Consider the following 23,132-nt stretch of genomic DNA (forward strand, 5'->3'; position numbering starts at 1 on the left):
GGACTTGTAGGTACAGAACTCATTCACATCCCCCTCTTTTTTCTATACTATTATGGTTTTAAAGCCTAGGACTAAAAATCACATAATTTTTAGCACACCGTGGACAAAGACACAATAAAATTGGATAATAGGATTTCATGAAAAGTATTACTGTGATATCTTGCAATGAGGCTGGGAGTTGCCAAGGACGTCAGGCTATGATTGGATTTTGATACTATGGGTATCTTGGATATTACTATGGAAGATTCAAAATGCCTAAATTAAATAGATAAAACAAGGAAAGAAAGTAAAATAAAATGTACATCGTTATGTGCATTTCCTTTTAATGTATGCATTTACTGTGTCAAAATTACATTACAAAGTACAGTTGTATGCAAAAATTTAGGAACCCTTTGGAGAAATTATATATTTTGGGATTTTTGTAATGAAAAGTAAATACATCTCATATATTTAAATAAAGAAAAATGAGCCTGGCTCTCACAGTCCCCTGGCCTGAACATAATTGAAATCTGAGAGCTGTTTTAAATATATAAATAGAAACCAAAAATAATGGCACAGGTAGTTTTCCACACAGTAGCAGGAATCCCCCCCAGAAATTTCAATGTGAAGGGCAATCTGTCATGGCTGCTATCAGCTTGTTTCAGCCATGATAAGCTTCAAGGTTTATGCCCCCAAGCTGTGACTTGTCAGTTTTCATTTGGGTATTATGATGCATCTCCAAAATAACAAAATAAAACAAAACAAAAAAAAAACAACAAGAAAGATCCCTTACATCTCTACACCTCATGAAAACTAATGATACCTACTTTGCATTTCGTTTTGGCAGGTCTATGCAGTCCTCTGCTGGAAAACATTGACATGTAATACACCTCTTCACTTAGTTTTTTTGTGTGGAGATTTGATGTAAACCTGGCATGTAAAATCTACTAAGGTAAATATTTATCTTTTTAATATACTGTATGTTTTTCATTTCATTGTCACAGCAAATGCAAGCATACAAAGGAAATGCATAAAATAATTAGTTTTGCATTTCACTTTATTTCTTTGGTTGATTTGTTTTTATGTAGGCATTTTGAATCTTCCATAATTTTCTGCAGGTACTGTAGCAACAGTACGTGAATGGCCTGGCTCATGCCAAGAAATCAACCAGTTAGATTGAAGTACAATCTAGAAAGATAAACCAAGTATTATTGCAACCTAGTGACAAAACACATGGTACACGTAATTAACTGTAGAACAGGCAACACCGACTGAGCTCAAGTTTTATTAAATTGAGGGAAATTCCGAAAATAAATTATCTGGTTGTTCCAATGTACAAATTCTGTAATACAAAAAGGGATCTTTGTAAGATAATTGGACAAGTGGAGGAAGCTCTAGAGAATGAATGATCCCAAATGGTGGGGAAATGGCGGCATGAATGTCTAAGTGTCAGAGATGAAAAACAGCAGCCTAGCAACAGACAAAAGCCATCATACAACTCCGGCCTGTGACTGAAATATCCCCAAAAGGAATCTCTGGTCGATATGCCATGCAGTGGAGGGTTGTGCTGCCATGAATTAATGAGCCAGATTCCAGTTTTCCTCTTTTAATGTCCCGTACAACAGAGATATGACTGTATGGGGAGCAGATGGCCACCGTACAACACAATAGAGCAGTCAGAAACCAGACGTAGTTCCAGTGACTTCATTGCTAGAGTATCATCAACATGAAGCCCAAAGGTTGGGGGTGTGGGGTGGTGGTGGGGGGTAGCGGGTGATCTTTCATAAAGGTTCTTAGAGGAATGGGTAGCACAGGGTTAGATCAGAGATAACCCTACCATTCATACCAAAAATTTTACAAAACACAAAAACACCAAGATATCAGTGTTGGCAGAAGAAGACGTGTGACAAAAACACAAGAACTGTCCAAAGCTTCACCCCCTCCATGTACTTTGATCATTTGTGAATGTGCAGCGCCGAGATTTCCGACTGATCTTGGCCCGAGCGAAACATCAAATTAATTTGACTCCAACCTCCCACAGACCTGACATTAGGGCACAAGTGCAGGCCTAATAGGAGGGCTTAACAGTTATTCAGAGAATAAAAGCTCTGCTGTCCTCAGACTGTGAACAGCAGAGAACTACAACAGGATTGCAAAAAATATACCCATCTCAACTAAAGTAGTCAAGAAAAAGGGATAGAATTATAAAAAATGCACTTTGTTCTTGGTATTATCGAACAAATTACAGCAAAGATAAAATCTATCAAATCATGTCCTTTCCTATACCTACCAGCTCATGCAATAATGACTTGCATGAGCAGTGTATTGTAGTGCTTTACTCCACTGTCATTTATTCACATGAACCTACTTATAGTTCACCGTGTATTCACACAGACGGACAAAGGCGTAGGAAGGCATTCGCTTCGCAATTGAAGCATAATACACACAAAGGCGCTGGCAGCAGAGATTCATGGTCAAAGCACAATGTATGTGTCTGACCAATCAATGATACCCAGTACTGCAAACTACACCAGTACAGTTCCTGGGCTACCAGGAGTGTTAAACACAAAGCCTTGACTTTTTGGGGACCAGGACTGACATTTAGAGCCCGATCAAAATAGAAGTAAAGGTCCTCAGTTCCTAAAAAGGTTCCTGGAAAAGGTACTGCATTGAAAAAGGACGACATGAAAATCAGAATCGGGGACAGGGCTCAACCTTGATGGAGTCCAAAGTCCACCACAAATGTATTTGATATTATAAGAGATTATAAATACTCAGACATAGCTGATTTTTACAATTTCTACATCCCCAGAACACATCTGGGACATGGTCTTAAGAGTCACAATACATTTAGAGAATGGCTGGATGAACTCCAAATGTCCCTCCAGTACTTTTCCCAAGAGTAAAGATCTGGTCCATTCCTTCACAGTCAAGTGCCCCTTTTCTCCTGAATCTGAGGTTTTAAAAAAATGTCAGGAGCCAACTTGCACACCAGTTTTCATGGGCAGGGGTCAGAGCGTTAAGGCCCCTGCTTTTGCCTTCCAACTCTATGACGCATGGTGGCAACCATAGATACAGGCCCAGCTACCAGGCACTCGCCTCCCTTTACCCTGCCTTAGGCTTGACTCCAGGAGGAGGCCTGTTTCCCTAATCTGGGCAAGACTGCACCTTACACAAGATGCCAGCACAAGCATCTTTCAATTGCTCTTGCTCTAGCACACCACCTGGGACGAATCTGCCTTGGAAGACTCTACAAAGAACTGTTGCCCTAGAAAACAAATGTTCCAGGGAGGTAACTGGGACATACCTAACCCATGAATTTCATTTATAGAAACCATATTTACGATTTTTGGATCTATATTTGTATATACGTTTGTGAAAATCAGGAATGGATTTTGACTGGGTCACACCAGTGGAAGAAATGGAGAGAAAGAAAAGCAAGTTGGAAAGGGAAAAAAGCCTTTGTTCACATTACCTTTCGTGATGCATGAATGTCGAAGAAGGGTTTATGCCGGACACTGAAGGGCTCCTTGGTTTTGTCAATTTGTCCAGTCTTCATTTTCTCCATCCGGGGAGAAATGATCTCCTTTTCTATGCATAACAGCCGGATATTGAAATCACACTGGCCAACAGGCTGTCCCTGAAACACAAAGAAACAAACTCATTTCTTAATGTTCCCTGGGAATGATACTCATTTAGACATGCATGTATGAAAATTACATGCACAGTTTGCTAAAGGAAAGGTCGTCGTTATCAATATTAATGCAATAAAAATAAAAATAATACTAGTCTGGAGAAGGGTCTTTCTTCAATATTAAACTGTTAGCATACATCCAACATACATACTAAAATAAATCTCTTTTGGCAGATTAATGAGTTGCCAATTCACTGCCATGGCAACACTGTGAATCTAACTTGTTGTATGGTAGAGGACTAACACTTTTGTGAGTCTGAAGAAGACTGGCATCTTCAAAAGTAGACGAATAGACATCTACACCAAAGAAAGTAATCGGCAGATTAATCCATAATGAAAACAACTGTTGTTTACAGCTCTAGTCTTTTTAATGAGGCCATAGATAAAGAAAGTGTTGTACTGGACTACCACTACGATTTTTTTGTCCTCCATATAATTGAACTGATATCTATTTGAATGTTTCAACAAAAACTGAAAATTATAGGTATGATAAAAGACTTAATGGCAGAACTGTTTTGTTGGATTGCATTAGACTGTACAGGTGTACCTAAAAAAGTGGAGTGTATTTTGATAATTACTTAAATGCAATCATTTTTTTTAGATAACAGTAAATTCATACCAACCAAAACATTTATTTTTTTTTTTCCTCTGTTGTATACAGGTTTTGATATGGTACGGTACTGATGAGATCTGTGAACTTCATCTTGGGCTTTGGGAAATTGCGGACTTTGTTTTTAACTATTTACTGTATGGACCAAACAATTAATCAATTAGTCAAAAATAATCAACAGATTATTAATGGAGGATCCAAACAACTGTTTGCTGCTGCCCTAACTAGCACGATAAAAGCTTGACATCCACAGTAACATCTAATGTCTGCCTGTAGCTCTCACTTTTATACACCACAGGTGAGCAGTACAGTAAGCCATGGACAATAAGACCTTGACATCAGTTGAGCTCATGGGAATATCAACACCAAAAGTACACAGTACAGTGGAATCAGTTTTTCTTTGTTACCCTCCCCCACCACCAGCACCACCACCGCATCATTGGCCAGCCACACACAGTTGTTCTACACAGATGAGCACAGTGACCTCAGCCATCACTGCATCTCAAACAGACAGGGCCACTAAGGCAGAGCAAAGGTGCCGCCAAAACCATCTGGTAGAGCACTGCGACTGCGGCAGAGCAAAAACACAACACTACTTGAGTTCCTGCCCCAGGCTATTAATAAAGACGCTTAGAAGAAAACTAGAGCAGCCAAGTAACACAGCCAAACATGACTGTATGACTACTTTAAAGTGTTAAATGGTGCAGAGGAGTGGTGATGAAACCACCCTGGTACAGCACGGTCATACCACCACATATCTCCGCTGCTCAGTTGACAAAGTTATTAAACATAATGACTCACAGATTCCACTTTTGTCAGCACAAAAAAAGAAAATCACTGACAGAAGAAGAAGAAGAAAAAAAAGAAGTGAGTTCTGAAAATCTGCCAGATGGACTAAATGTATGACAACAATTTGACATTTAATATTTCTCACAAGTTATCAGAGAGAAAAAAGCAGCTCAAACTCAGCAAAGAAGTTGACATTTCTTTATTGCAGAGAGAGAGAGAGAGAGAGAGAGAGAGAGAGAAAAGAAGCAGTTTCATACGTTTCTCTACTCTGATCGGTGTGGTTACAAAGAAAAACTTCAATGGTATGAATATAGACTGATTAAAAAATAAAAGAAGGACATGATCACAGGTATTTGATCATTTAAGTCTAATATTTTATTACAAAAGAACGGGGGGAAAACAGCATAAAAACATGAGAAAGTGATTCCTCAGTCTATGGGAAGCTTTAAGGCCCTTAAATTAATCTGCTAATTATTTTACCGATTGATCATTTTGGTTATAAACTGTCGGAAAATAGTAAAAAATGCCTGTTATATTTTCCGTCAGACCATGGTGATGTCTTCAAATGTCCAACAAAAAAATATATTGTGTTTACTTGTCATAGAAGACAGAGAAAAGCATAAAATTCTCACTTTTGAGAAGCTGGAACCGGCAAATGTTTTGGATTGGTTTTAAAAAAAATGACTAACACAAATTAATCAATGAGTAACTGTTGCAGCTTCGCTGTAAACCTGTCTTCACAGCTGTGTGGCTAAAACTGGAAGAGCAACCAGACGAAGCTTTGGCTTGTTTTGGCAAATTCCAACATTTTTTTGTCCAAACTTTTTATTCATTATTGTGTGTTGTTTTTACTCCTTTAAAATGCTGAAATAAAATAAGGCTCAAAAATATAGGGTGAAACATTTCCACTTTATTGCTCTTTCAACCAGCGGGTTATGGATCAATATTTCCTGATTTCTATCGAGAGGCATTGAGCAGGAAGGTGCAACTTGGGGGCATTTGTATTCTGCGTCGCTACTGTTTGGTAAAGGCCACTTCTCTAGAGCTTTCTGAGGAATTACTGGAGATGGGGGCAGGAAAAAGATTTTTGTTCAAAGTGAAAGAGGAGGTGGATGACCAATAATTAGTTAAGATTAGATGCAATTATAAGACTGCACTGTCTTGTGAGTCATACAGATATTCAGCAAAAAAGAAAAGAAGATCAGAGTATTCTTTTAAGCACGTTGTCTTATATGAGCAAGTGCTATAAAAAAAACCTTATGGATACACCTTCAAACAATTACTATTCATATACAACCATACAACAACAAAAACACAATCATGACTGTTTCAAAATGGTGTGAAGGATGAGTTTTGCTTTTAATTAGAAGATATGACTATTTTAAATTACACTTATTTCTTTGAAATACAACGTCTGAAAATGAAGCCCTCGAGAGGAACCAAATGGTATTAAAATCCAGATTGTAGAAGAAAAAGATTCACACCAATCATGAGTCTTTAAATCAGGGAAAATATAAAATGCTGTTTGGAAACCAACTGCAACTACTGTCCTTGTTACACAAGTAAGACGACATGTTGCTGTTGTGAATCCAGGGCTGCTCCTGCATCTTAACCCATCTGACCATTGTAAAATTTAGGGATGAAACAATTAGGCAATCTAAAGGAAATTAATTTAGTAAGTATTTTGATAATCAATTAAACTTTTAGGTCATTTTAAAAGCACACATGCTAAATGTTATCTGGTTAGATGATCAAATCTGTTGATTTGCTGTTTTTCTCTATTTTACATCAATGTAAATTGAAAATCTTTGGGTTTTGGATGATGAGCTGAGGCTCTGAGGGCAGTTTTCACCTACTTTGACATTGTTTTCACAAAAAAAAAAAAAAAAATTGATTGTTAATTAATCAAGAAAACCATTAGAAAAACAAATGAAAATGAAAATAAATGTTATTTACAGAGCTACAAAAATTAATTGTCAAACGCCTTAAAGAGTTCAAAACAGTGGAAAAATAAATATTGGTGATCTTTTATGACTATTGTGATCCCCATGTTGCACTGTGTCTGCTGGATGTTGGCGACTGTTTGCTAATAACTTAATAATGGAGCAATACACTATGACTGTGTCTCTGTGAGTCTGTCTGACTTGTGTAATGCAGCCCTAACAACTCTATAAGGGCAATTTATCAACTACAAATTAGGTCATGGGTAAACTAAAGTTTCAGCTACTATTTAATCATTACTTCGAGGACTTGTTTTTCTTTTACGGGGACTTCAGAAACCACGCTGCATTCTCCTGGAGCAACAGCTGGTATCATGTCCCACACACTCTGCACCATCTGTCAGCTGTGTCATCAGGACAGAACAAGATGTAAGCGTGGATGATTCAAGGCATGTGCTGTCCCCATGCCTGTTCCACAGGAAAACACAGCAGATATGAATCTTGTTAATCCAACGTTACAGGGAATTAAGACCAATTATATCCGTGAAATCACCCTGAGTTTTTTTTTTCTTTTTCTTTTTTGCAGTGGTTCCAGGTGCCTCTGTGAATACCGTCAACTAAAACTTGTGCCATTTATTTCCTGGTGCCGCTCTACATTCACTTTACTGTCATTACTGTAGGTTTTGTACACAATTTTTGTCACAAAACAGTAATAAATAGCCAATTTCAGTCTTTAAAGAAAGACTTTGATCAGCTCTGACAGATTGTGCCTTTAGAGAGTACCCTCAGAATACTACAGATGTTCTGCAAATCTGAAATTTAAAAAGACATTTTCCACAGTTCTTTGATGTCTTACAGACAAACTGATCGATCGATTCATCAAGAATATTAATTGATGATGGAAATGTTCGATAGCTGCAGCCATAATTTTTAAGCTAAAATGTCAAACATTTACTGTGAATTTTCAGTGAATTGAACGTTAGTCACTTGTGGATTTAAAGCAACCTGCAATCAGTAACAACAAACGGATGGAGTTTATATACTGAACTCTAAAAAAATCTTTAAATATTATCAAATAAAACATGACATAAACCAAAAAGATTGCACGTATTCAAACAAGATACAGTTCAGTGCATCACATAACCCCCTTTGAGGGAAAATGAACAGAGTGCATAAAGAATCTATATATAAACACAGATTAAATGTTTAACAGAGCTGCAGGATCAGAAGCTGGAGAGAATGAAGGACGAACTCAAGAACACAGCAACAACAGTAGCAGCACTGGGAATACTGTTGAAAGCTTTGTGACTATCTTGGATAATTTGGGATAAATGGCATTATACACTGGTGACAAAATCAGTGTTGGGACCAGTCAACAGAAGCTTAATGTGCAGCTTCCCTGGGGATATTTCTAACAAAAACATTTGAGGCTTTTAAGCTGTTTTGGCCTAAAACTGTTTATAGCCACACATTCTGCTTATCTGTCTGCATCACAGAACCACAAGCAATATTTTCAACAAATATCAGAAGCAGCCTTTTTTTTTTTTGATCCATCAGTTATTGCTAGCATGCCGCTTATATTGTGATTTGGATGGGAAATGCATTCAATTTAAGAATTTCTCCATATTTCTCCAGTGGTGTTTAGTCAGATCAATACATGAACACATTTTCTAAAGACAATTAATAAAAAACGTTTCCAGGATATTCAGGTTTTACATTCAAATTCCAAATAATGTGAGCAACCTTACCCACAGAGGAGCCTCCAGTTCCTACAACTTTCTTTCACCATCTTAAGAGCTGGAGATCCATCTCTGTCTTTGGGTGACTAAAGTATAAATGTAGACTGACAAGTCGTAGGTAACAATTTATGACGATAATCTCCCTAGTTATACTGTTACAGCCCTGAGGCCTACTGTTCCTGCTCCTCTATGAGTCACTTTAAAGCGAGAGATGCGCTTACATTTCAGATACGGTTCCAAAACAGCATTAAAAAAAAAAAAAAAAAAAAAACACATTGCAAAGACCTGTCTGATCGTTGTTTTCTACTACAAAAATTTAGATTCATGACTATTTTTATTTCAAATAATTTATTATCCTCATATCATTAACCAAATAAAGCAATGTGGGAAAAGGGAATAACATGCTTTGGGTGAACTGTGCTAAATAAAAGGCAGTCGAAGTGGTTCCCAGTAGACAACCAAGTAAATTAGTATTCGACGGAAAAATCCACCACCACCAACATTAACTGAGTCCTGCAGTGAATTTTCAAGCTATTTGGTTCTGAAACGGAGAGCATTACTGCCTCCACAGCTAAATTTTTACTATAATTATTCCCATAATAACCAATTATTTCCTTAATCGATGTCCACATGTTCAACCACATGCTCAACATGGAAATGAAGGAGGAGACTGATGTCATCGTCACAGGTAAAATGCAAATGAAAGTCCCACCAATGATTGTGATTTATGAGTAAATTAACGTGACTGAGGTGAACCGTAAAGTCACTGTTAGAGGAAAAATCTCAAAACGTCAGCACCAGGACTAGTGTTAATCCACTCTATCCATCCTCCTTTTATCTGCTCAGGTAAAAGTCACTACCACCATAGGGGTAGAGTAGAGTAGTTTATGTACTGCAGGAGCACAAACTTCAAAAGGTTAGGTAAGGTATGACAGCAAACTGCTGGTGTGTGACTGCAGAGGAGCAACAGCATCATTAGAGTGATGCTGCCGTTCGGTTCGAGAGGAGTGATGCGGCCCAGTGACTATTCTTAGGGTGGAAAGTCCTGCAGAGCTACAGACTGTACCTGCAAACCACCTCCTCAAGCAGAAGTAAATGGAGCTGACGTAGGTAAAACAGTCCATCCCTTAACAGATAATGGTTTCTGCTGTGAATTTTATGAGCACTCCTTCGTGCTCGGCTATTAATCTGATTGGGCCAATTATCTTGTCTAATTCTGCACCTAAAGCGAGATTATTTTGGCAAGATGAAAGATAAGGTCAATCAAAGTGTCAGTAGACGGTGATGTCAAACTCAAACCTCCACAGTTTTATTATTCCAAGATAACAGCTTTCTACGGGAACTTGAAAATTAAGGACATATGTAATTGTTGTTGTGTTTTCATCACATCTCGTCAGTTCCCCCACAGTGGGGGAGCTGACAGTGACTGACAAGCACCAACAACTTTTCAGGAAAACAAAAATGCCATTTTTAACACTTTGAAGGGAGAGCAGAAATAGAAATGTCCCTCCATGTCTCAGGGTGACAGTCAGAGTCAATCAGTTACATGCTTGGAGAGATGCTGTACACCTCAGCATGCTGATATAAAAACTCTCTGTAGGATGACTAATAACTGACTTGACATAACTCATTTATATTCATCAAAAGCCACAGAACTAAGTAAAGTCTGACCCTTCACGCACAGCTAAATTACCCATTGCAAAGAGAGGACACACACTTCTCATTACACTTTAATCCCAAATATACCACTATTGTGTTTCGCCCAACTTTCCAAACAAAGAGGATGTCACGTTAGTCCATGGGCCTAGCAGGTGGTGTCTACTCCCTCCTGCTGCATTTCCATCCTCCTTCTCAGGGTGGAACTTCGGTGCCAGGGAGCGGCCCACCGCGGGTAATGGAAGAGGCTAATAATGGCCAGCAAGGATCAATACAACAGCGCTTTAGTGATGACTCAGTGGGAGCCATGTGGAGCTGCTAACCTCTGCACCATCTTACAAAGGCGTTCCCCTCACCACTGGAGCCTTTATCGAGTCGCTTGCTTGTGTGGTCCTCTGATCGCTGGAGAAAAGGATGCGACACACAAACATAATGGCCAAAGTAACCCCCCCCCCCCTCCCGCTTCATCCCGAAGTATTCATCAAGTTTTTATAAGAAGGAGAGTGGAGGCTTGCTAGGGGGCAAACTGCAAACTCATTTGTCTCTGTGTCTGCCTGCCATTAGCAGCATGGGATGAATTAATTTACAGTTCGGACGAGTGTTAACAGTTAACAGCCTTGTAATGTTGTCCTCGGGCTGTTCCCAGAAAAATAGAGAGAGAGTCAAAATAATGTAAGAGGAGTAATATGCTCTTACACATATGTGATAGAACATTTTACACACACACACAGATGCACGAAGGCAATTACTGTGGTCAAACTATAATGCAAAGTAATGGACTGATTATAAGGTTCACATCAACCCAATACATTGACTCCGACAAATGAATGTTAAATTCTAAGAGATTATCAAAAAAAAAGGTAGCCACAAGCACAAAAACTTAGTTCATAAATATTCAGTATGGCTCACATGCAGTTCAGCACCGTGTTGTGGTTAAGGTCAGGCTATAGTAAATCCCAGTGTGTGACAAGGTGTGGGGTCAGGCAAAGTCATGCTCTTCCCCTCCAGCATGCAGACTGACAAAGCGCCACCATTCCTGTGCAAATACTGCAGAGCCTGGATGAACACCGTTCTGCTGGCTGCTACCATGCGGCCTTGAAGGAACCCAACCGGGAACTTGATTTTTCATGTTTGAGGATTATCAAATCCCAATCCACGTTCATGCTTGCGTGCACTTTTTTTTCTCCCCCAGAAGCACGGCCCAGCACCTTGCTCTGATTATATGCAACCAACTGCTGAAAGACTACGACCACAAAATGACAATTTTTCTCTGTTGAACCTTGATAGACCGTAAGTAAAAAGCAAAAGGCAGAGTGACCTGCTGATAGACCCGATCTGCTGTTTGTTTATTGTGTCTGAGATCTTGATCTGGCACATCTTCAGGAGTGAGAGGTGATAGAACAGACAACACATTTTTAAATGGCTGGGGGTACTCACATTGAATTTGATGATGTCGTATATCAAATAGCGGGGGACGGGCTGACCATTCACCTTGTCGATGATCATCTCCTGCAGAGATAAAGACAGGAGTCGTGTCAGGAGAAGGTGTGGAGGAAAAAAGAGACACATAGTCAAAGAGATAAAGATTTATGATGGAGTTGAGGAAGATGTACAAAAAATATAGAAAGAAAAGTCCTGAATGTGGGTAGTCTGAAGTCACAGCAAGTAGTTATGCAGGATGAGACAGTCAGGGTGGGAACACTCTCAAGGGATGTATGTTCAGAGAGGGAGATGCCTGTGGCAAAGGGAAGGATAGCAGGGAATTGGGGAGGGGGGTGGGTGGGTGTGTGTGTGTAAGGACATGAAGCAGAAATAGCACTGCACATCCATTATGCAAGACTCTCAAGTTGAGAGTCAGGTGCAGCGCTGGTGCAGGACACCCAACGGACACATGATTAGTTTTGAAAGAGCTGTTACACAACCACACGATGACGCGACAGCTGAGATGAGCGTGCAAACGTCACCACTGCTAAAGTATTGGTATTATAAGTGAAAGTACCGTCACCTCTGATGCTTTTCCTTGCATAAATTTAGAGAACTATATTTATTACCTTTCCCCTCATTAAATATTTAAGTGGCTGCACTCTGCTGCTGTAACTGACAGGTAAAGGCGCAGCAGGTAGGATGTCAGTCGAGGATTTAGCTTTGCTTTAGAACTAGAATTACCGCCTTGCGGCTGCATGTCTCCACGAACCAGCCAAGTAGCAGGAAATATGGTCACAGTCTCTCTCTACTGAGTGACAGCATTGAATAATGGGCAGAAGAGTTTTTGCAGAAGATTATGATGTCACAATGAAGATGACCTTTGACCGCATGGATATAAAATGTCATTTCTTCATCATTTTATCCTATTCAACATTTGTGTTAAATTGTGTCATAATTACCATATGAACTTGTGAGTTGTAGATAAAAACGTGTTTTGTAAGGACACAGTGACCATGACCTTTGGCCTCCAAATTCTAATCAGTTCATCCTTGACTCCAAGTAAATGTTTGTGCCAAATCAGAAGAGATTGCCTCAAGGCAGTCTTGAGATATCACATTCAAGAGGCCAAAAATGTGTTTTGTGTGATCAAAGATCACAGGCCACAGTGACCTTTGACCACCAGGGTGGCAGGGTGATCAGAATATTAAAAAAAAAAAATAACAAGAACATTTTGGATCATTTGAGTCATGCATTGTTGCAGCCCTCTTTTGGGGAAGTTGACACTTTAAATAGTGTACTGGATCAAGTTGTTGTTTTTGAGAGTGGGTTTATTCAGGCCCCAGGGACTCTGCTATAGAGTCCAAGCCAGATGAGCTTATCATAAATATTGCACCATGTTTGACTGCGTTCCTGGCACTGCTGATTAATGGGCCATTTTTATTTAATTTCCTTCACAAGGTGGCCCCAGACAGCAATTTCTCTCTACTGGACCTGTTACATTTAGACTACTGCTGTTCCATCTGTGCTCAATTTTGTAAGCGCCAACCCTGTTGAGCTGGTGTCATAATTAAGTTTTCTAACCACATTTTCTATTACAAACACATACTATATTTGTTGGACTACAAGTATACTACACATACTATATTTGTTGGACTACAAGTGTGTGTGTATATGTATATATGTATATATATATATACACACAAACACAATATTTCCTTTAAAGCTGCTCTAACCATAACCTGTTACATTTTCAAAAAAGCCTGATCCACGCAAATATTGTTATGTGCTAAATGTGTCCGTTTTGAATGTGGACAAAAACCTGATGATGAATCCTTCAGTCAGGATCATATCCCTATGGGAAAATGTCAAATCTACAGTTTTCAGCAGGGCTGTCTTGAAGAGGAAGCCTGGGATGACTGAGGCTATGGCAGTCAACCACCACAATTAAATGATAGAGACAGTCCGAGACACCTGTTAGTCAAGTCAAACCATCAGGGACCAGTCACCTCCTGCAGTCTCTGCTCGTCTTCTGGCTTCACCGTATCCCTTATGGCGTTCCAGCTAACATGATTTTACTTCACATCTCAATAGGGATGTCACAAGAACTGATACTCCGGTAACAAATCGATGCTAAAATTCAAAAAAATGTAACAGTATTTGTTTTGCTATTGTACCGTAAGTATCATAGAAGTGGTAGATACTGGAGATTCGATTCTTCTAGGATTGAGGAGGGCAATATTATATCCCAACAATCACCCTAGTCTGACATCAAACTCTAAGAGAAGAAGAAGGTAACAGCAACACGTGGAATGGCATCAAGTACGGGTGCAGGAACAGGTCCACCATGATTTGTAGGGGGAAAAAAAAGATGTATGAAGATATGTTGCATTTGACACGAATCATCAGAGACAAGTTATAGACCAAAAGCCAGTTTGCAAACAGTGTCACAGAGCATTTCAAATCAAAGGAGGAAGCGCCTCAAACTTATCTAAGACAGCTCAAAGTTCCAGTTGTGAACTTTATATTAACAGAACGTTGTCAACATTTTCATGTCCTGATATGTTACTGCTATTGTTTGTGAACTGCGACAGCTGCCATCTGTTGCACACATAATGTTCACAAAGGCTAACGTTAGCTTGCTTAGGCTAACATAGCGACAGCTCATAATGTGAGCTGGGTGCTCACGGCATTAGTACCGTCATCATCATTCAATCTTAAAATATAACGCTGACTTTTTTAATGAATATTTTCACACCATGGGTCTGTCAGCAATTTAAACTGCTGCTGTGTGCGTGTGCGTGTGCGTGTGCGTGCAACAGCCTCTGTTGTTTTTTGCTGTGGTATCGAATTTGGTGCTGAGAATCTTGGAATTTCATGGGTATTGGTACAGAAGACCAAATTTCTGGTAAGGTGACATCCCTACATCTCACAAAGGGGCCAAACATCAACACTAAACTGCCAAAGTCAGTCTGGTGGAGAGAGAAAAGGGGGTGAATGGGTGGCATACACAACACTGTAGGAAGAGTTGGAGATAAGAAATGATGTCATTCCAGGAGGCTGCCAGCGCAATGCATCTGGTGCACTGAACTGTTATACAGACAGAGGCATCAGAGGAATACATTAATATGTCCAAAGGAAACTGCCAGGAGTTTAATCTACACTGCACATTCATCCAATATTGGACTTCCAGTTAATGAAAAGTTCATTAAAAATTGTACAACACAGCATGTTAAGACAAAGACCAGCACCTTTGGGCTATAGATGAAAGATAACAGACAACACAGCTGGGCTTCTACAGGGCTCATCGTACACAGCCAAGCACAGCCTCTCTGAGCTGAGAGCCAGAAGCATCAACAGATGAATAAACACGAGTCAAAACAAAGCTTGTAGCAATGTAAACACACAACAGCGCTGATACGCTGCAATTAGATGCCCTGCCTAAGTGAGGAAACTGAATTCACTGTATCCATCAGCAACTGTTAAGCCAAGAGGAAGCACAAACCTATTTTAGATAAAACTGCTAAAAATGCAGCAGCAAACCAAAACCAATGACAGGCAACTTATCTGTTATCTCCACGACTGGAATACCAAACACAAACAGTGCCAGATGTTTCTAATCAAATCTCGACTGCATGCAGCACATTTCCTTGCCTATGTTTTCAGTAAGGGACGGGGATGATGACTCATGAGTGTGGCACCTGCTGCTGGGGAGAGCTGGGACCCGTGTGACCTAAAGTGCACAAACATGCCAATAAAAGTCTGAGCCTGGTATTACAGGGTGAGGATAAGTCACAGACCCCCGCCGCCACCCGGGGATCTCAATGCTGAGCGTTACAGCAATACACAGACTGTAAAACATTTCATTAGTCATTTCTCCAGGACGTGGATGATCGTTTTCCCGTCAGCCGTCTCTGACATTCTCTACCGTCAGACTGAAACATGCTCCTCTTTCACCTAAGGTTTTTGCAACTGATGTCAATTATCTGCAAGAGTGAGCAGCGGGGGCAGGACAGGAATGTTACAAGGCTGGAGATGGAGGCAACATGCAATTCCAGTAAAGAGAGGACCAGGTCAACTTTTAAGATTTTCAGCCAAGTTTCAAGAAAAGTCCTGCATGGCACATTTTCAAAATAAAGTAATAGGAAGAACAGTAACTCACCCCATCCAGTAGAGTATTTGATAAGTGGACACGTGGATCCTTCCGGAAAGGAAACTCTAGGTTGGCTATGTGGAAGATCGTGTTGTCTCTGTCGATCATGAACACTTCATTTTTTCCGTTGATCAACATCATGTACCTGCAGGAGGAAAGAAGGATGAAGCATTATGTAGTTGTACTTACAAGGCAGCAAGTTGCATTTGTGCTGGTCGCTGTTATTAAAATGCTATCTGTGGGTTTGATGTTGTTTTGTGAGTCATTCACATTTATATTCAAGTAGGAATTCATTAGTGAAGATGATGCGGCATTGAGCTCTAGTCCCTTTTCATTATCTTATATTTCTCCAGCCAGACAGTATGAACGGAGCAGGCAACGTCTTTTGCTGAGTGACAGATTTTTAAAAAAATAAATAAAAGGATTTAAAAGAATATTCTGTGAACTTTAGCGCAGTAGAACTTTAATACAGAAATTGGCAGAAAATGGTCTGTTCATGTCGGATCCCATCACTCATACTAAGGAGCTTATTGAGAAAACATGTTTTCAAACTCTGATCAACTAAAAGTTTGGATGAATATTCATTAAGGGTGTAATGTCATATTTTAGAGCGAGGTTACAAGGCTACAAGTCTCAACTTTGCTTCTTTTTTGGTTGTTTTACATAGGAAAATGTTTGCATTGATCATATTCAATGATAAATTCATGCAGTGATTTTTCCGATCCATAGCACTTTTCAAACACACAGACACACACACACACACACACGTTCACACACCAATGATACACCAGAGGCAAATTTGGGGTTCAGAATCTTGCTGAAGGAGACTTTTAAATGTGGACTAGAGGAGCCAGGAATCAAACCGCCGACCTTCCAATTAGTGGACAACGCGCTCCAACCCCTGAGCCACAGCTGCTCCTTTATATGCGCTTCTTTACTGATGACTGCTTTCTTCAACATTACAAGTGGAAGCAAGATAGCGAGGCGACTCGACAGTAGTCTCATGCATTCAGCTGGTCTCCCACTACAGTAAGTTAGCTGAACTGTATAAAATCGTGTATGGAATATAAAATAAATAAAAAAAATAAAAAAAAAACTTTCAATTCAATATACTGATTTTTTTTCTCCCTTTCAGTCACAGCTTGGTTGCTATGCTTTGTTGTTATAATCAACTGTTAGTACACTTTATTAATATATTAAGCTTTGCTCTGCTTAAGGTTCATTCTTCCACATTAACAATCCTGCCTATCATTTTCTTAATTTGTTTATTTGGAGGATTTAATATGTTAATCATACTTTAAAGCCGAACTGCTGTAAGCGAAGAGAAACACTACTTGAGATCTGGGCTCCACTCAGCACAACAAAACAACAAAGCCTCTGTGTATATATCTCTAATGTGCAAATTGGTTGTGCTCAATTCAAGTAAGACAAAAAGGTGAATGCGTAGGAGCTTTTTATCATGTCTCAGAAAGAAGAAAGATACCTGCTAATTACAACGTATTACCAAAGGAACCACTTTTCCTTTTATCAAGCAGTGCTTCATAGCACCAATGATCAGAGAGTGACTGACAAAATATACACATCACGACTGGCAATTTTTACCTTATTTACAGGATTTTTGAAACAAAAGAGGAGTTTCTTGGTTCACAAACGCTACCTGAAATATGTACAGCTATGTGTATGAAATATTCCTCACACTGAATTGTTAGCAAATTTTCTTCTCTATTCTATAACAGTCCATAGCTGCCTTGCATCAACCCAAAAAAACCCTTTCCTTGTAGGAGATTACTCTATCTTCAAATTGCATACATCACCAGTGGTTGGGTGATTTGTTTGCATGAGCACGAAGCTCAACTAATCCATGGCCGGCCTCTGCAGGTGAGATTAAGTGTTAGAAGCAAACATTAAAGAAAAAAAAAATCACCTCCACAGTCTCCAACAAAGTCAACCTCTGCAGGAATACAACAATGAAATAATGAAGTGAAACTGGACATTCTGTAGCCACCATTTTGCAAACTTTCAAACTAATGCAGCACAATGCAGTAGTTGTACAATATACACTCAGTGGTCCATGTATAAGGTACTGATGTACAGTCTAAAACCATCCAACGCAACTGTTCTGCTACAGTTTTTGACGATGTATGTAACTAGGGGGGACACAATGTAATTGAAAGATACAAGTTTCTGAAAATATCACCAAAAAAAACTGAACATGAACTGAACTTTGTAAAAGGTTGAATTTATGGCTGAAGTTTCAGTTGTAGTATTCAGTTGCATTCATCTGTTTAAATGTTTTGTGTATGGTCATTCTTGAAGTCACTCCTTGTTGCCATTATTGGATTATCGTATCTTGTATATTTCCCTGTTATGGCTTTAGTAAAAGTAAGATTAAGTAGAACCAAAAGAGAAACTCCAAAGACAGTTCAATGCTGGAAAATTACTTTTTCATCCACAAGCGCACTCGACTAAGATATTCAAGAACTTGACGGCAGTGATCGTTAGACTGTTAAAATATCTGTCAAAATAGGCCAGTTTACCAGCTCAGGTCATGATATCAGCATCTGGTTGGTATTAATTTGACTCCGCTCATCCTCTACATTGCGCTCGCAGGTGTGTCAGGTTGCTGGAGCATGAAGCACTTTACTTTTGAGACTTTTATTGGAGCTTATTCCCTCTGCGCTCTGAGAAACACTACAGTGGAGGGGGAATATCTTTCAATAACATGAGTGCACATTTCAAGTGTGAACTCGGATCTACTTTTTGGTATAATCTCCTCTAATCTGTTAACAGTTCTCTTTCCATATGAGTTTATCTGTTATAATACAAACACCCCATCTGGACAATAGTCAAATCATTTGAAACCCAATTACAATTTGAAGCAATCATCCCTCTTTGCATGAGCTGCTCAATTTAGAAAGATTAGTCTAATATGTAATGGGATGTTTCAGTTTGATTGCTGCTAAATTAAACTATGTTAGATGAGTCATTTGAATTAGGTCACTTTGTTTATCAGTTTTCACATGAAGAAAAGTCACTATTACATAAAGGGCCAGACAATTTCCAATTGTTCCATTTTACCGCCCATTGGGGATAAAATGGAACTTGAAAAATCACTGTCATCAAATTACAGCAAATTATACAGGCTTGGTGACAAAATGTAATAGCCCTGAATAATATCCAGAGAGGCACGAGTGTGAGCACAGTGTTCACCTCAAATGTTTATTGTTTGATCAACGGAGTCGGCTGATCACTGAGTTGGCAGGCGGTTTGAAATGAGCGACCGTGAACAGACATGATCCTTGATCCTCCCTTCTGCTGGTCAAAACGGAAAAGATGAGCCACACCCAAAAACACAGGCACCATTGTCGCCTTTGTGTTATCCTCCAAAATAGGCTTCAAGTGTAACAACAGCAGCAGCAGCAGCAGCAGGCACTCGCTGGTGAAATATTTTTATCCAACTGCTTTAATAACACTATCATTTACTGGGTTGCATGCATTTCTGTTACTCTGAAAATTATATGGATTTTCAAAATGCAATGGTAATTTTCATATAAATGCAATTGGAAACAATGACTGTCAGCATACGCTACATAACCCCAGAACTGTAATTAACCCATCAGTCACAGACTCTTCAGGTTTGACGAGCTGCCATTCTTCGCGAACCAAGGCTCCAAATAACATCCTGGCACGGCCCATTGCAATTCAAGACTAGGAGGTCGGGGAGCGTCTCACCATCATGTCCACCGATGCATGAGAACTACAACCTGGAGCAAGAACATTGTGACCTATCACGCTCGTTTCAATTCCCCTTCAGGAAATGGAAGCACAGCTGTTCCCTGCCACATAAAAGTACTAAAAACTAAATGGAGGGAAACCTGAAGAGCAACTTGCCCAAGATGTCAGCAACCAAGGTTTATTTCCGTTATCAATTAAACTGGGTATTGTTTTTTTTCAATTAACCAATCAATTGTTTAGTTCACAAGATGTCAGAAAGTAAGCAAAAATGTCCCAAGCTCAAGAAATATGTTTTGTTTTTTTTGTTGAGATATTTGGTTTAGAAAAGCAGCAAATTTCTTCCATTTGCTTGAAAATGACTTAACTGACCTGATAACAAGACTAATTGTTTCAGCACTAATTATATTGCATAATGTTTTCTGGTTGAGTAGTTAGGACTGGAGGAGGCTTATCTTTGTAAAGTCCTCTGAGGCATGCTGCTGTTGAGGAGGAGTTGGATTATAGTGAACCTGAATGGGCTGTAAACTAAAAAAAATAAATATATAAAGTCTTTTGACAAATGTCTGTATTCAACAATCTGGTGGCTTCATTACACACCTTTTATGAGCCCAATTACACTTTGCAGGCAGCCTGCTGCTCTTTAACACAAAATACCAAGTGGTGTATAAAGCAGGATGAACTCATGTTCTAATGAGCATCTGCAGTCCTGCTATATTTTGAAAGGTTAAGTATCCAAATCAATGTAACTGACAACTGAGGCTAATTATCTTTTACCTTTAACCTACAATGTATTGAGAGTATTCAGACCCCTCCCGTTTTGTCACATTTTGTTATGTTGCAGCCTTACGCTAAAATCATTTCATTCTTCCCCTCATGAGTCTACACTCGATACTATAAAACTGAAATGTCACATTGACATAAGTATTCAGACCCTTTACTTGGTGTTTAGTTGAAGCACCTTTGGCACTGATTACAGCCTTGACTCTTCTTGCGTGTGATGTGACAAGCTCTGCACACCTGGATTTGAGGATTTTCTGCCATCCTTCTCTACACATCCTCTCAAGCTCTGTCAGGTTGGATGGGGATTGTCTGTCGACAGCCATTTTCAGGTCTCTCCAGAGATGTTCAGTTGGGTTCAAAGTGGCTGGGCTGTTGTTGTCCCTAATCAACTCCTGTGTTGTCTTGACTGCGTGCTTAGGGTGATTGTCTTGTTGAAAGGTGATCCTTTTGCCCAGTTTGAGTTCCTGAGCGCTCTGGACCAGGTTTTCATTCAGGATATCTCTATAGTTTGCTCTGTTTAGCTTTCCCTCAACCCTGACCATGATAGCTCTGTTTGGCCAGGCAGCCAGTTCTAGGAAGAGTCCGGGTTGTTAGTAACTACTTCCATTTAAGAATTACGGAGGCCACTGTGCTCTTGAGTGGGAACCTTCAATGCAGCAGAAATATTTTTTGCAGCCTTCCCCCTGCCTTCCATCTCATGGCTTGGTTTTTGGTTTGATATGCATTGTCAACTGGGAGACCTTATATAGACAGATGTGTGCCTTTCCAAATGATGTCCAATCAACTCAATTTACCACAGATGGACTCCAGTCAAGGTGTCGAAACATCTCAAAGATGATCAACAGAAATGGGAGGCACCTGAGCTAAAATTCAAGTCATAGCAGAAGGTCTGAACACTTATGTCAATGTGATTCGCTTTGGCATTATGAGGTATTGAGTGTGGATTGATGAGGTTAAAAATTAATGAATATGATTCTGGCATAAGGCCGCAACATAACTAATACAATGTGAAAAAAGTAAAGGGGTTTGAATACTTTCTGAACTGTATTAGAGAATGTATGCTATCAAACTGGGCAGGAAGCTGTGATGGTGACCAAATGCAGATATAACACCGACTGAGAGGATGTACACCTTTTGGGAAAACAAAGTCTGAAGACAGAGATGGATTTGAGATTAATGACTTCCTCACTGACAAAGCTATGCAATTCTCATACCTGCTGTGTCTCTCCACCACTATCACAGAGGGATTAGATGTAATAAATATGCCATCAATACCAGCTGGTTCAAAGTGGGAATCTTGACAAGCTTCCAAGAATAAGTACGTGGGCATAATACAACACCAGCTGACAAAAGTCTGCATTGAGAGCAGAGATGTGCCTTTTACGAGGATTGTACTAAATAGTAAATCGTTTTCTTGGGTTAAATATAGGGCTGCAACTGATTGTTTTCATTATCGATGAATCCACTGAATATTTCTGAATTAATCAATAAACCACTTGGTCTACAAAATGTCAAACAATACTGAAATATGCCCGTCATAATATCCCAGAAACTGATGCCTTAAAATTGGTTATTTTGTTTCATCTAATGGTCCAAAACCCAAATATATTCAATTTCTAATTATATGAAACTGTGAAATAAAAGTGGAAAATCCTCACACTGGGGAAACTGGGACTAGAGAATGTTTGGTATTTATCAAATAGTTGTACTAATAGTCAATTAATGCTTTCAACGATGGTACAGATTAACAATGACGATTTAATTTCACTAGGCCAAAAACGAAACGTGCTGCTATGAAGCTACAGCAGGGTGAGCTGAAGGACGCAACAACAGGTTAACAGAAATCATGGTTGGGAATCAATAAAAATATTTGGAAATAGTGTAATTTCATTATCAAGCTACAAATTGGGTTCTTACATGGAACGATATTTCATATCGCCTCAAATACTGTGCACAATTACAAACCAAAGAAAAGGCACAAAACCCAACAAAAAAAATATTCCCCTTATCATTTTTTTCTTGAAATTGCAACAAGAAACCAAGCACAAAACTGTGTGCATTTCTTTTTTACTATGTCTATCATTTTTAGGAAACAGTATGGTGTAAAATTACTATCCAGTTCTGAGGGAATTACTACTTTCAGTAGCTAGCCTGGCAACACAATTTTTCAAAATATAAGCAAATATCTAGGTGTCATTGTAATACCAGGTGAAGCTGGGTGGGCAAACCATCCGTATCACAAAAAAAAAACAAAAAAAAACAGCTCCTGTCTCCAATAAATGCTCTGCTTTTTGTACCCAAGGGGATAAATGCGTAGGTAGATGACGCTCCCTTTACTGTTAGTTGGTGCTCATTTCAAAGAGGGCTTTTATGAGAAGCTAGACATATAACCTAATTGTTTCCATTAAGTCAAATGCTTCTCAAGCATGCCTGCCAAGAGAAGTGGTAATCATACCCCTCATCACGCTCTTCAGTTAACAGACATCGGTAGAGAGCTCAGAGCGATGAGCTTGACCCCCCCCCCCCTCCAGTCATGACAGGAGAGAGCAAGAAAACACTAGCCTTAAGATATGAATCAGGGTCATCTTAAAGTCTTGTGGAAACTGCAGGGAAAAACAAAAATGTGGGAGGAGGA

General features: G+C 39.4%; 1 protein-coding gene across 1 annotated transcript in view; it reads right to left on the reverse strand.

Annotated features, from left to right (window-relative positions):
• The window catches only part of rngtt (RNA guanylyltransferase and 5'-phosphatase), a 91,955-nt gene that overhangs the window by 49,884 nt on the left and 18,939 nt on the right, over positions 1 to 23,132 (reverse strand). The window contains exons 9-11 of the mRNA XM_023415119.2: positions 15,992 to 16,127; positions 11,845 to 11,916; positions 3,455 to 3,619 (exon numbers count right to left, since the gene is read on the reverse strand). Coding sequence (XP_023270887.1) covers positions 3,455 to 3,619; positions 11,845 to 11,916; positions 15,992 to 16,127 — 373 coding nt within the window. The remainder of the gene's footprint in view (positions 1 to 3,454; positions 3,620 to 11,844; positions 11,917 to 15,991; positions 16,128 to 23,132) is intronic.

This window comes from Seriola lalandi, unplaced genomic scaffold (genome assembly GCF_002814215.2).
Source record: "Seriola lalandi dorsalis isolate HSWRI2012SDOR001 ecotype SW California unplaced genomic scaffold, Sedor1 jcf7180002054544, whole genome shotgun sequence".
Taxonomy (NCBI): domain Eukaryota; kingdom Metazoa; phylum Chordata; class Actinopteri; order Carangiformes; family Carangidae; genus Seriola; species Seriola lalandi.